This window comes from Sus scrofa, chromosome 6, assembly GCF_000003025.6.
Source record: "Sus scrofa isolate TJ Tabasco breed Duroc chromosome 6, Sscrofa11.1, whole genome shotgun sequence".
Lineage (NCBI taxonomy): Eukaryota > Metazoa > Chordata > Mammalia > Artiodactyla > Suidae > Sus > Sus scrofa.
Genome location: NC_010448.4, coordinates 27626561 through 27641394, shown reverse-complemented (window position 1 = coordinate 27641394; position 14834 = coordinate 27626561). Strand labels below are relative to the sequence as shown.

General features: G+C 54.0%; 1 protein-coding gene across 1 annotated transcript; it reads right to left on the bottom strand.

Annotated features, from left to right (window-relative positions):
• Positions 3568-13683, bottom strand: CES3 (carboxylesterase 3). Its single transcript, NM_001243625.1, is given in 14 exon segments — positions 3568-4082; positions 4184-4262; positions 4415-4564; positions 5490-5637; positions 6665-6731; positions 6734-6744; positions 9582-9719; positions 10070-10171; positions 10844-10948; positions 11052-11205; positions 11710-11843; positions 11997-12135; positions 12241-12445; positions 13555-13683. Coding segments are annotated over 14 exon segments (1710 nt in total). The 5' UTR covers positions 13637-13683; the 3' UTR covers positions 3568-3886.

Here is a 14834-nt window from a genome sequence, read left to right as displayed (position 1 = left end):
TCAGCTTCTTCATCTGTAAAGTGGGGATCCACTCAGGAGCCCAGAGGATTGCCTAAAGCTCACAGAGACTATTCAGGGCCAGAGGGCGGTCCAGAGACCCAAGGGTGAGGAAGAATGTGTGTGAACTAGAGCACAGGGCGGAGCTCAGCAGGTCTCTTACCGTGGGGTCTGGCCAGCTGGTTGCCTTGTGCCCTGGTCAAGACCCCCAGAATCTGAAGAGTCAGCTCAGGGACGGTAGGGAGGGGTGACCCCACTTCTGGAGAGGCTCTAGTGGGCAATGACATCTCAAGGCATGAGGGCTCAGGGGCTGACGGGGAGGGAAGCCCACGGGCTGGGGCAGAGGGAGGAGTGATGTGTGGGCACCACTATTCTTGAGAAATGGAGCTGGTGTTCCCCTGCCAAATATCTTTCTGTTCTTGGAGAAGCTTTCCCAAAGCCTGGGAAAGCTGGGCTGGGAACTGGGGTCTGGGAGCAAGTACCTGGTACCTCTAAAATGTGAGAAGAGGGGCTGCAGGTAAAGTGTGGAGGGGCTTGGATGATGGCTTCCTTGAGACCCCCGGGGAGGACCAGAGACTCCCAGACATCACAGGGGTCCATCTGCCTCTGGGCAGACATGGACCCAAGAGTTATTTTAAGGTGAAAGAGCCCTATGCTAAAATTATGACACCCTCTAACAGTCCCAAATCCGTCTGTCTTTGAATTACGGTCAAGGGAGCCATATGATTTTTCAGACAGTGTGAGTGAAGTCTGTGTCCATACCTACCCCTGGCAGCAATTACTGACCGTCTGCTGTGTGTCGGGCCCTATTTTAGGCGTTTGCGGCTAATTATCATTCAGTCCTCGCAGCAGATCCATGAAGGGGGAACGTCGCCATTGCCCTCATTTTACGGATGGGAAAATGAAGGAACAAAGAAGCTAAATAATTTTCTCAGAGGTACACATCTAGCGAATTGCTGAACTGGACCGGAACCCTATTCATGGGCGGGGGGGACTGCCCGAGTATGTGAGTTACTGTGTGGCACTGGGTTTGCACACGGTTGTCTGTATCTACTGGGAACACCTACCAGACCCCTGTCTGGTGACTGGGTCCGGGTGTACACATCTGATCCTGCAGTGCCCCAGCGCTCACACACTCACACGGCTCACAGGCCCCCAGCCTCTGCCCTGCAGGGCCTGCTCCATCTGGGTTGTGGGTGGCCCTGGCTTGCTTCCCTCAGCTTTGTGGCTGCTGGGTTCCCACTCAGGGTGGAGCCATCAGGGGGTTGAGAACACCCTGGCCAGAGGTGGGTGGGACTCCAGGGAAGCAGGACTAGAGAGGTAGAGGGACTGGAACCCCAGGAGCACTGACCTTGTATAAGCACAGCCTCCCTCCCCCGGGTGGGGAAAACCCTAGAAGCTGGGGGTTAGGGGAGGAGAGGAAGGGAAAGTTGGCAGGGGACAGGGTCTGAAGCCTCCCTAGCACGCTTGGCCACCTTCTCCAGTGCCCTCTGGGAATGGGGACACCAAAGCTGGTGATGTCAGGTTCCTGTCGTGGCTCAGTGGAAACGAATCTGACTAGTACCCATGAGGTTGCGGGTTCGATCCCTGGCCTCGCTCAGTGGGTTAAGGATCTGGCGTTGCCATGAACTGTGGTGTAGGTTGAAGATGCGGCTCAGATCCTGTGTTGCAGTGGCTGTGGCATAGGCCAGCAGCTCCGATGCAACCCCTAGCCTGGGAACCCCCATATGCTGCGAGTGCAGCCCTAAAAAGACCAAAAAAACAACAACAAAAAAAGAAAAAGCTGGTGATGTCCCCCTACCCTCCGCTACCCTATGGCTACCAGGGGTGGTGCACCCTCAGGCCTGGAGCAAGAGGCCTCTTTATACATCCAGCATGGCCAAAACCAAGCTCTTGATTCCCGGTCTGGTTCTGCTTGCCTCCGGGCAGCCCCCGGGGGTATCCTCCCTCCCTCGCCCTGTGCCCCGTCTGTTCTCAGGTCCATCTGTCAATCCAAAAGCCTACATCTAGAGCCCACTGGTGCCTTTCTGTCTACCTGGAGGCTGGCCCATACTGGCCCCCTCCCTGCTGTCCTTGTCCCTGCTCTACCACCTCCAAGCTGTTCAGGTCATCCCCTGGTTAGACCCTTTCCAAGGCTCTGATCACCCTCAAGTCTGCGCCCCATTCCAGCTCGCAAGGCCCCTCACAGTCCGGTCTTTGCTGACCTCTCCACACGGGCAGAAATGTTTCTCAGCACATCTCAACCTCTAGGCCTTTGTTCCTGCTGTTCCCTCTGCCAGGAACACCCTTTCTCCCTGCTCCCACCCTTCAAACCTATCCTGCTGGCCTGTACAACCTCTGTGCTTGTCCTGAAGGTCTCAGCTTAGATGTCCACCTCCCCTGTCCCCCTCAGGGCTAGTCTATGCCTCCATGTGCCTGTAGCCCTTCATGTCCCAAGTAACACAGTCCCCAGTGTGATCGGGGCCTGTTTCCCTGTCAGGCTCTCTACCAGCTTATGGGGGCAAGCTTCCTGGGGGAAAGAAGGGGGTGAGAACAGGCCACCTTCAAAGCCCTGTAAAGAACCTGAACTTGCCCTGAGGGTGATAGGGAGTTACTGGGAGCTTTTGAGCAAGGAACTGGCACAACTCAGTGTTCTCTGGCATATGATTCTCTTTCCTGCCCCAAACGGACTTCCCAACACCAAACTGGTCCCAACTGCAAGTGATCTTCATGTAAGCATCAGCAGCCAGGAACTTAGTCTGACGGAGGAAGGGCATATGTGGGACCAGAGTTGGGAGGAGGGGGTAGTGAGGACAGAGGAAGAAACAGTGACATGTATGAAGATTCAGACGTCTCAAGGGAACAGTGCATTGATCTTCAAAGAAACAAATGTGCGCCCCCACTCAAAAACCTCTGGCTGCTTTTCACCTGTTATAGCCTGAGTGGGTAGACCTCTTCTTTTCTCTGTGAAAACAGCCTGAGTGATGCACCAGTCCAGACACCCTCCCCCATCCTGTTCTCCTGTGTTCTGGTAGGTGCTCTGAGAGCTGTGCTGAGAAACCCCAGAAGTTAGTCTCTCCTAGCAGGAGACGGAGGAAAGAGGCCAGCCAGGCCACAAAGGGGTGAAGCACTAGGGCTGAAGCTTGCATCTCACGTCCAAAGGTCAGGGCTCTGGCCCTGTTGGACTCTGCTCTGTTTTGTACAAGGGCCAAGACTGGATAGCATGGACAAAGGGACCTCCACCAGCCTTCCTCAGATGCCTCTGGGGACTGCAATCTGTTCTAGGCTAGATCCCCTGATGCCTTAGGATTCCTTCCACATGGGTCTCTGTCTTCAGAGTCCAGACACCTAATGGTCAGAGAAGACAACATCTGTGCAGAACTAAGCCCAGCTTCGGGGTCTAAACGCCCTGCTTTCACATCCAGCAGCCACCATTCTCACACTCTCTTAGTCTTTTACTCACTCACCAAACATCCTCTGACTCCAGGTTCTGCCCAGTCCTGGTGTGGGAGACGCAGAGTGTGATCAGGCTTATTTCCACGCTCAGAGAGCTCCTTAGAGAGGAAAACACCGACACCAACAGTGCTAGCCTAGAGTGGGCTATGCTGTAATGGACACAGATGGGCCAGGCCCAGAGAAGGCAGGGAAGACCTCCTGGAGGAGGAGGGTCCCCTGGAGAGCTTGAGGTATGAGCTGCAACTGCCATGAAGGAGGGGGAAAGAGGGAGAAGTCTGTGCAAAGGCCCCCTAGACAGAAGCAGGAGTCCCGGAAGGGCTGCTGCTTTAAGGGACGTGACCATCCATCAGCCTGGTTTGGGTTACAGTCTCTTAGCAGGGGGCCAGGAGGCTGCCCTGCTGGGACCTGACCACCCCTAGGGTTGGCCTCCAGCCCAGAAGGTCCAGGCCCTGCCTCAGAGCTCCTCCTGGGCCTTCCTGCCCTTCTGCTTCTGCTGCCACTGTCGGATCTTGGTGGGAAGTGTCTCTGCCCAGAACTGCATTCGGGCCTTCCTCAGCTTCTGGCTGACCTGTGGCACCGGGCTGATTTCCAGATATTGCTCCGAATGGTTGAACGGTGGCCAAAAAGGTAGCCCCTTGCCATTGGGGTCCCTGAGTGGGAGGAATGAGTAAAGACCAAGGCCTCCCGCTCCCCAGAAGGCAGATCTGGGAAGTCTAGGCCCAAAACCAGGCGTGCCTGCTTACTCACTCACCCTGTCCGGGCAAAGTGGGTCCACTGGGCCATCATGGTGAGGCTTAGCTTCTTCTCCTCCTCTGTGGCATCTGGAAAGGCTGTGGGAGGGACAGACTTGGGTCAGGGTCAGGTGGGTCCTGAAGGAGATGCAAAGGTCCACTGTGCTGACCTGAGACCTCCATTGCTGCAAGCCCTGCCCTAGCCTGGTGCAGCCTGGCAGCCTAAGGGTCGCCTGTGTGTCCATCCTCACCCAGCATGGAGCTCTCGTCCGTGAGGAAAGGACCCCCAAACACGAAGGGCATCTCAGCCCCATGGTCAGCCTGCACCCAGGCCGGCTTGATCTTCGCAAAGGAACTAGGTCGATGCTGGAACTCGTAGAAAAAGACGGAGGCCCCAGCAGCTGTGGAGAGAGGGCTGGATGAGAGTCAGGCACCCACAGTCTGATCAGGTCCTATCTTTGGTAAGATGGGCTCATCATAACCACTACCAGTAATGACGACAAAATGATAATTAGCAAACATTTACAGAGTGCTTGCAAGGTGCTGAATACCATTCTTTTTTTTTTTTTTTTTTTTTTTTGGTTTTTAGGGCCACAGCCATGGCATATGGAGGTTCCCAGGCTAGGGGTCGAATCGGAGCCGTAGCTGCCAGCCACAGCCACAGCCACAGCCACAGCAGATCTGAGCTGTGTCTGCGACCTACACCACAGCTCACAGTAACGCTGGATCCTTAACCCACTGAGTGAGGCCAGGGATCAAACCTGCAGCCTCATGGTTCCTAGTTGGATTTGTTTCCGCTGTGCCATGTCGGAACTCCCTGAGCACCATTCTATGTGCTTCATGTGTCATCGTTCATTTCATCCTCGTAACAACCTATGGATTAGATTATTATCTATTATCATCATCATTTTACAAATGAGGAAACAGGCCAGAAGGCTTAAGTATCTTGCCACAGGTCACAGAGACAGGACCCTGGAGCTGTTCCAGACCTGTGTTAGTGATTAGCCACCAGGCTTGAAGGAAGGAATACTTTTCTCCCTGGACACGGCTAAAAGCCAAAGAAATCACTCATGAATCAAACGAATCCTGAGATTGGTACCGGGCCCTGCAGGGTGAACTCCGACAAGTCTCTGCCCCTCTCTGAGCTTTGGTTTTCTCCTCTGCGAAGCTCCCTGCCTGAGTCACCTCTCCCTGCCCTGACACTGCAGCCCAGAGAGGAAGTGGGGTGTGGGGGTAGCAGTGAAGTGTGCGGCCATGTCGCCTGTGATAACCCAGCTCCTGGGCCCAAGTGGGAAAGGTGGGGCAGGTACACAGGGATGGGCTTACCATGGAGGTTTCTAGAAAACTCCAACACAGGAAAGTGCATGATGACATCACCCATCAATTCCTGGAAGGCTTCTCGTTTGGCTTGTCCATCTGAGTGCCTGCCCAGGTATTCATCTATGATGGTGGGAATCACCTCAGCAGGCGCATCCTAGGGCAAGAGGCCCGCTCAGGTCCCACAGTCATGGCAGACCCTCCCAAGAAGCTCCACACCCTCCTACTTGGCCTCTTTCATGTCCTGGGGCTCATGTACCAGGGGTCAGCTATCTCCCCTGGGGGTTCTGACGGTGTCTGGGTGGGATAAGGTCAGATCTGGGGTTAAATGATTGCTCTGCAATCACGGCTTGGCTGTGTGATCTCAGACAGGTTGCTTCCTCCCTGGGAGGCTGTTTGGCAGCCTAAGTGAAGCATGGGGTTCAGGCCTGGAGCAGGTTCTCAGTTGAAGTCCACCAAGAAGTTAGTGAATTAAATCATGGGGACTCCCCACTCCAGAGAGCAGTGATGAGGTTGTGTGAATGAGGAGGGCTCTGGGAGTTTCAAGGAAGGGAAATGCACATAGATTGAGCACCTCCTGGATACCAGCTCCCTGGCAGACTCTTTCGAATGCACCATCCAGTGTTCTTACAACAGCTCACACGGCTGGGCTTATCATCCTCATTTACAGATGGAGAAATGGGCTCAGAGGGGTTAGGATAACTGGACAGGTAGCCAGGGCTGGGATTTCATCCCAGATTCCAGCTGGTTTCACATGTGACAGTGCAATCTTGACAGCCGAAGCTCGGGGATTGGACAGCTGGTCCAAGTTCTGCCTCTGCCCTTTACCCACCATGAGACCTCGAGCCTCAGTTTCTGCATCTGTAAAATGAGGATAAGGAAAGTCTCTACTTCACAGGGCTGCGGTGAGGATCGAAGGAGGTGCATGCCTGTCCCGGGGCTCAGCACAGGTCCTGGCAGAGGTCATGTGCTCCTTAAGGGGCAGTCTATGACACAAATGACAATGATGATGCTCTTCCTTTGAGAACCACATTGACTCATGCCAAGGAGATTCCTGGGTGGAACTAAGATTCAGCAGATGGACCACGGGGCTTGGTGGTTGGTAGGTAGGTAGCTGTGGGTGTTGGAGAGACTGGGCTGGGTAAAGCCCCCACTGGACAATCCCTTCCTGTCTTTTGTCTCACCGGTCCGCCCACGAAGGGCTTCAGGGGGGCCAGCATGTCCTCCAGATTTATCTGATCCATCTGATCCGGATACCCCAGCCCTGCAGGAACACAAAGGCCCTCTCAGCACAGCCTGATCACTGCCCATGCTCCCCTACCCCACCCTCTCACCCAGCTCCCAGCAATAAGCAGGCCAATGTTCACAGCCCTGTGCTCACGAGCTCATTATGGAGCTAAATGCAGCCAGACCCTCTAGCCTGCAGACCCAAAAAGACAAATTTTGAATTGAGAAGAGAAGAAAAAGCACCAAATACAAGAGGCAAGTGGTGAAAAGCAACCCCAGAGTATGCTCAACATTTTCACATGATAACATCAGGCCCCCCAGGTGCTGCAACAGGGGCTACATGGAAAGTCAATATGTTGCATTTAAAGTCAAATGTTCTTTTATGTGTTACAGTTTTTTTTTTCTTTCTTTCTTTTCTAGGGCCACACCTGCAGGCTAGGGGTCCAACTGGAGCTACAGCTGCTGGCCTCCACCACAGCCACAGAAACATCAGATCTGAGCCTCGCCAGCCACCTGGATGCTAACGCACTGAGCAGGGCCAGGGATCAAACCCGCATCCTCATGAATGCTAGTCAGATTCGTTTCCACAGAGCCACATTGGGAATTCCCGAAGGGGAACTCTTATATATTACAGTTTTAAGGGCACAGTTCCTGGGTTCAAATCCTAGGTCTACCACTTACCAGGTGCATAATTTAGGCCAGTTACTTCAGCCCTTTGTGTCTCAGTTCCTTAATCTGTAAAAGGGGAGTGACAACATCCTACCTTATAAAATTGCTGTGAGGACTGAGTTAGCACACATATAGGCCCTGACATAGAGTAAGCATGATGCAGATGTTAAAATTACTGAAGTTAATTTTATGGCTTGCAGGCTTTTTGTTAATCTTCGTAAGAACAGCAACAGAAAGTTCACGGATGAATAAACGCAAAGAGTGTAGAGCCAAAGGGAAATGCTGATCTTCGTTGGGAATTAAAGGCCTAAACTAAAGGCCACAGAAGTTAAAGTAGCAAAACTTTTTAAAAAATGATGGTCCACAAGATCAATACACAAAAAATCAATTGTGTTTTGGAGTTCCCGTTGTGGCTCAGCGGTAATGAACACAACTAATATCCATGAGGATGCAGATTTGATTCCCAGCCTCGCTCAGTGGGTTAAGGATCCAGCATTGCCGTGAGCTGTGGTGGAGGTCACAGACATGGCTCAGATCCCACGTTGCTGTGGCTGTGGTGTAGACTGGCAGCTGTAGCTCTGATTTGCCCCCTCGCCTGGGAACGTCCATGCGCCGCAGTGTGGCCCTTAAAATATAAAAAGAGAAAAAGACAAAAAAAAAATTGGAGGAGCAATTTCAGAAAGTGTTACATGCCAATGGCGACCCACATGAGGTTTTCAGAAGGCCTATGAGTTACTTTCCATGGCTAAAGCTTTCATGTGGATATTTAGTAAACATCTGGTTGGCTGAGAAATTTACAATTATGCTCATATGGTGAACAAGGAGGGTGGAAGGAATGCCTGTACCAGTGCTGAGCTGAGCAGCACCCTGAACCACCCAATTTCTGAGAAGTATCTTTGGCTACAAAGTGCCGGGCACAGCACTCCACACCCAGCGGGTTTGCTCTTTTATTTACAAGCTGACAGTGTGGGGGTGTAGGAGAAAATGTCCCGATAAAAATGTAGAAAGGAGAGACCCCGGCATGATGACTAAGCAAAACCTGGCCAACTACCCCTAACCACCCCTCCCCACACATCTGCTTCTGTAAACTTGCCAGTTCTCACTCTGGTCCGCCAAGCATGGACCCGGAAGAACTAGCACATAAAAGCCCTGTGAAATCCCTCTTCAGGGCTCAGACTCTGGAGAGCGATCTCCTCTGAGCCCGCCGGCAATAAACCCGAGTTCTCCAACTCTCTGAGTGCCCGCTTGGTTTCTCACCGGTAAAAGAGCTGATACACTGCAGCCACAGAGCTGCTGGATCTGGTACACTAAAGCCACAGGACTGTCGCTAGAGCTGGTACACTACAGCCATAGGGCTGTCGCCAGAGCTGATACGCTACGGCGCAGGGCTGCTGGGCAGCTGCCATAACAGGGGCAAGGCTGCCTACCTGACTCAGGGCACTGGTTCCCCTGAATACTCCTCTGCCATCACACACCGAGACACACACACACACACACACACACACACATGGCCTGGAAACTCCTACAAACGGCATCCTACAAACTTCATGTCAAAATTGCAAGAGCCTCTCATCCAGCAAGCACCCAAATGCGTCCCCTGGGGATTCATTCCAAAGGAATAAGCCAGGGCAAAAGCTGTGGACATGAAGATGTTCACTGCAGCATTAGCTTCAGAGAGAAAAACAAGAAGCTGCCCAAGGGCAGCAAAGAAGGAACATTATGATGGGACTCTTTCTTAGTGGAAGCGTTTGCAGTTGTGAAATCAATGACTGTGAAGAAGGGTAGAAAATCAAGAATGATGTGACAAGATGCTGGGAAAGAAAGCATCATGGTGTCACTATGTGTGGGGAGGTCTGTGCACGGAAACGCCTGGAAGGTACTTGGGCCATGATGTCCCCCAGTGGGCTTGATATTGTCTGAAACCCAAGAGTCAAGCTAACTAGTCTCAGAGGTGTATAAAGCAGAACCAAGCAAGGCAGGAATATGCCGTGGATCAGCACTGTTCAGAAAGGGCAAACATCTGGTTCCCAAGAAGGAAACATTTGCTTTGGGGCAATGAAGCAGGGCAACCCGGTGCAAGTCCCTCAAACCTCTCAGCCTCAGCTTTCTCACCTATCAAACAGAAGTGCTCAGCTCACAGGCTGTGGTGATGATGCTGGGGTGGGAGACAAGTGTCTGGGGCAGGGCTGTGAAGGGTACACTTACCCTGGGGATGAGCCAGCCGAACTCGTGATTGTTGACACCCAGGAGGAAGGGCACAGAGTGGAACTGCTTCTCCCTCAGGAGCTCCTTGGGGGTCTTGGGAAAGAAGGTCCCATCGACGGTGTAGGAAGCTATAGTTTTCTGCAGGAGAAACAAGGCAGAGAGCCTCTCGGTCAGGGCCACGCCTCAAAAGATGGGCCTCTAGGAGTCACCTGGCTGCATGCCTGAGCCCTGAGGCAGAGAGAGGGGATGACGCCACCAGGATCGGGGGAGTCAGGAGAACAGGCGAGAGGTGCTTCCAAACAGTCCTCTTCCCTGGAGGACGCGGCCTGCCCTCGGGGCCAGGGTGGTCCTCCCTTCATGTCCCCTGCACCCACTCCATGATGGCTGCCTCAAACCTCAGCCCAGACTGGTGATCGCCCCTCTGCTCCCCCAGGACCGGACCCCCTCAGTGCCCCTGCGTACCACCAAGCCCCAAGGGGTGGGCATACCAACTTCTTGTCAAGGAGTATCTCCTCAACTGCCTTCTGCCGAAGGCACTGCAACATCTCAGCCGAGGAGGTGGAGGGGCAGGCCAGGGAGTCCGCGAAGCTCTGGGAACAGACAGGAGCATTTAGCCTCTCTCTCATCCGGCCACACCCCACTTCCAGCCCTCAGCCTCCTGGAGAGCAGGGATGTATGTGTGTGTAGGAGAGCCGGGGTGATGATGTTAGAGATGGGACTTGAAGACTGGCCAGAGACCTGTCACCAACCTGGAGAAGCTGTCCTTGCTCATCAGCTCGGGCAGTCCCCAGGCACCCTGTGTGTCCCCCATTACATCAGATTGTCTGTGTGTGTGTCTGAGTCCCCTGCACCCTCTGAGAAGAGTGTCATTATCTAGTCAACTCTCTTCCCAGAGCCAGAAGGGTCAGTAAGGTTTTTGGAGCATGTAAGGAAATGAGATCGCATTTAGATGGGGAGGGCTTCCAGCCTGCACTCCTCTGGCAGGGGGGAGATGGTGGTTAGTACCGAGGCTGGAGCAGGCCCAGGTAGTCAGGAGAAGTGAGGCTGGAGGCAGGGGGCCCTCAGATCACGTTGTACCTGGTTGGCACTGGTGGTTTGCTCTGAATTCCCACTGGTGGTGTGCTTCCTTCAGCCTAGGGGCACCCTCTCTGCCAAGGAGCTCACGACTGGTATCATCTCTGTCTCTGTCTGGGACTTCAGGGTGAGCACAGGGTGGGGTGTGGCTGGTACAGAGCGGGTAAGAGAATGAAAGAAATGCTGACCTGAGCCAGGGGCCAGGGGTTAGAATCCAGCAACCCCGGAAGGGTGATGACTCCACTCTCTGCTATAGCTCTATGGAACAGCCCTGCAGCCAGCGGGGACAGGACCTGGGTGCAGTGCAGAGGACAGATGGCTGTCACGGGAGGGACAGAAGATCTGGAAGGTCTGGGACCACAGGAGACACCATTGCCAGCCCCCTGTGTGACTCACCAGAGCAGAGACGATGCTTGCACCAGCAGAGCTACCAAAGACGGTGACAGAGTTGAAGTCACCCCCAAAGGGGCTGATGTTCTCTTGCACCCAGCGGAGAGCAGCCACTGCATCAAGGAAGCCCCAGTTGCCAGGCGCGTGCTTGTCCCCAGTGCTGGCGGGCGGGTGGGGTAGTAGTTAGGGCAAGCCAGCTCCCCTGAGAGATTTTCCTCAGCCTCTGCAGGTTTGCTCTGAATCAGTCCCTAAGATGCCAGACTCTGCCTGGTCCCCAAATCTGGTCTGGCCATGAGCCACACTTGCCATCCATATGCCCAGCACGTGGCTTGCTGGGGCCTGGCCAGGCACCCTGCCAGCTCTGGCTGTTAAGCGGCTGCTAGAGCTTATTGCTCCTTGACCCCCCACACCCTGCTGGCCCCCGACCAGGAGCCAATACCTCTGCCCAATGAACCAAGTCCATTGTAAAATTCTGGTTTTGGCTGAGCCCCTCCTCCCAGGGTGGAGCCTCAGGGAACACTCTTCTCTGCCCCAGACTCCCTGCTTGCCTGGGGGAGGTACCTTCGAACTTTGCACCCTCACCATAGATCCCCAAGCCAACTCCTCTCCTGAGCTGGCCCTGCTTCAGTACAAAGGACGCCCTATGCCAGGTCTGCCACCTCACCTGAAGAAGCCAAGGAGCCCCAGGCGGTACTGGACTGTCACCACTACCACATCCCCATAGGCGGCCAGGGCAGATCCGTCGTGGGAGGTGGCGGCACCAACCACCAAAGAGCCTCCATGGAACCACACCATGACCTGCAGAGATAGCCAAGGGTCAGTGACCCCAGCCACACACACCCCTGCTCAGGGTGTTCCCGGGACCCTTAGAGCAGTTTTGGAGCAGGGACGAGGAGGGGGTGCAGGCCACGTAGAGCTGGCTGGGTGGACAGAACCCTCTGGGCTGCGCACCGGCCTCCTGGCCCCCGTCGTGGCCTCAGCTGGGCTGTAGATGTTGAGGACCAGGCAGTCCTCTGAAACTGGGAAGATCTGGTGCTTTCCATCCAGCACAAATCTGGCGTTGTTCATCCTCTCCAGATCCTGCGGGCACCTGTGGCCAAGGAGGAGCCCGAGGACCAGTGTGTCAGCCCCACGTGCCCTGGGAGTTGGACCCCTGCCACCTGCCCACTTGCCCACCTCCCCTGGGGCTACTCACATTGCAGGGGCTGTGCTGGCATCCCGCACACCCTCCCAGGACTGTGCTGGGCGTGGGGCTGAGAACCGGCCAGGCCCCAGGGGTGGCTGGGCAAACGGGATGCCCAGGAAGACATTCACAAGGCGGTCAGTGCCCTTCACGCCCACCTGCCGGCCTCGCACGCGGCCCAGGGTGGTGTCGACTTCAGGTTGAGTGGCCTCTCGCCCTGAGGGCGGGACAGAGGGGTTGGGGTGAGTCTGCAGCCTCCATGAAAGGATAGGGTAGCCGATGGACTCCCTAAATGTCGGCTCTCTGAGCACCTACTCTGCCAGGCCCTGTTCTGAGCACTTCGCTGAACTTCCCCAGCCTGCCTGTGAGGTAAGTCTCGCAATTAACCCCACTTCCTCCTCCCTGCCTTGGCATCACTACCTCTCTCCTCCAGGCCAGACTAGCCCGAGTGAAGGAACCAAGCTCTCCTTGGTCCCACAGAACTGTGGGGTGAGGGTAGGAGATGGGCTTGGGCCTTGGGCCAGCCACTCACACTCTCTAAACCTCAGATTATTCATCTGCTGAAGAAGATGTAACAAATACATCTTTTTATTTTCTCTATTCTTACATTTTGACATTAGGAAGCTTGCTAACCCTGGACGGCCTGCCCTCCCAGGGCTAGCCTGTTCTCAGAAATGGTCAACAGCTCACTGGAAAGTGTGGCCTTCAAATGCAAACCAATCAACTCAGAGCCCCTGCACCAGGGCACCTCTTCTGAGGGCCCTTGATACTCCTGGCCACTAGCTACCTGCCCTAATCACCCCACGGTTAGACATCTAAGGACAGCCCCATGCCCAGAGCCCGCTGAAGTCATTCCAACTAGACCATCTAAACCTCCTTGGCCTGCCTTACCCGTTTCTTCTCCAGCAAACAATAGAAACTCTCATCCACATTTCCCCTTCATGCCTTCTGCTTCTGGAGGAACTCCAGCTTCCCTGAGCAGCCCTGCAGGCTATGACGTGCCCCCTGTTTCTGGCAATGGGGAGCAGACTTTTCCTTTCATGACAGTCATTTCTATGGCCATATCTTACTGATTAAGGCAAATCCTAGGTCCCCTTAAAATATGACAATCCAGTCCCTGGGCAGGGCTGCTCTGGAGATCCACATGACAGCGAGGGCAGAGTTCCTGCCCAGAGAAGACGCATGACCCTGGCATTCCTCCCCATGGAGGGCTTCCTCCCTGAGCAGGCTGCCCAGCCCTCCCTTCCCTCACTCGTGCTTCCTCCCTCTGAGTCCTCCCACCACCCAGAAGATCCCACTTCTGCAGGTCCTGCAGGTGTGTCTTACCAGTGACTGCAGCAGAGAGGGCCACAAGCACACAGGCCACCCAGACCAAGAGCCTGGACGCAGTTCTTACCACTGTCTCCATGCTCCTCTCTTACAACTGACTATGGGCAGAAGTGGCAGCACGTAGAATCAGCTCCCTGACCTTCGGGACATCCAATCTCTAAAGGGCTGTTAGCAAAAGCTCAGCGGACCGCCCCGCCTGGCTGGTGGCCAACTCTAAGAACCAGCATCTAGTGCCCAGGCTGGGGGAGGAGGAGGGCGGGCCTGGGAGCGCACCCGCCCTGCAGGGGCCTGAGTGATAAGACAGACTGGCAACAGAAGGAGCTCTGCAGCCCCAGGTTCAAGTTTCTCCTCTTCTGACTCTAAGACTTCCGTGAGACCTTGCACACTCATTGCGAGACACACACATCACCTACACGAGGGCCATGACCCCAGTGCCATTCCTGCTCCGCGTGAGCCAACAGGCCTAGGGTTGGGCTGGTATCTGGTCCTGCCTGCCAGGGAGCGCCTGAGCCCTGATGTGGGATGGAAGGAACTGAAGTTGATGCTCTTTTTTTTTTCAATTGAAGTTAAAGTCACATATTATAAAATTAACCATTGTAAAGTATACAATTCAGTGGAATTTAATGTATTTGCAATTTTGTGCAACTACCACATCTAGTTATAAAAACTCTTTCATTAACCTCGCCCTGTACCTATTAATTAGTCACTCTCTATTCCCACCCCTGCCCCTTACCTCCCAAGCCACTACCCACATCCCCCAATAACCATTAATCTGCTTTCTGCCTCTGTGGATTTACCTATTCTGGATATATCACATAAAGCAATCATGTGATATATGCTCTTTTGTGTCTGGCTTCTTTCCCTGGCATCATGTTTTTGAGGTTCATCCAAGTTGTAGCACAGATCAGTATTGTGTTCCTCTTTATGACTGAGTAATATTTCAGTGTATGGCTGAATGATAATTTGCTTATCCTTTCGTTCACTAATGGATATTTGGGTCGTTTCTCCCTTTTGATTGTTATAAATAATACTGCTATAAACACATGAGTACAAATTTCTATGAGGACCTATATGGTCATTTCTCTCAGCTGCATGGCTAGGAAGGAAACTGCCAGTCACACGGTAATTTTATGTTTAATGCTTTGAAAAACAAGCAAACCTTTTCCTACAGTGGTAGGAGGAGGCTCTTACACAGCCTCGGCACCTTGTGCCTGAGCAGCCCTGCCATGGGACCCCAGGACTGAAGATACCCAGGGCGTATGTTGGGGCGACCATTG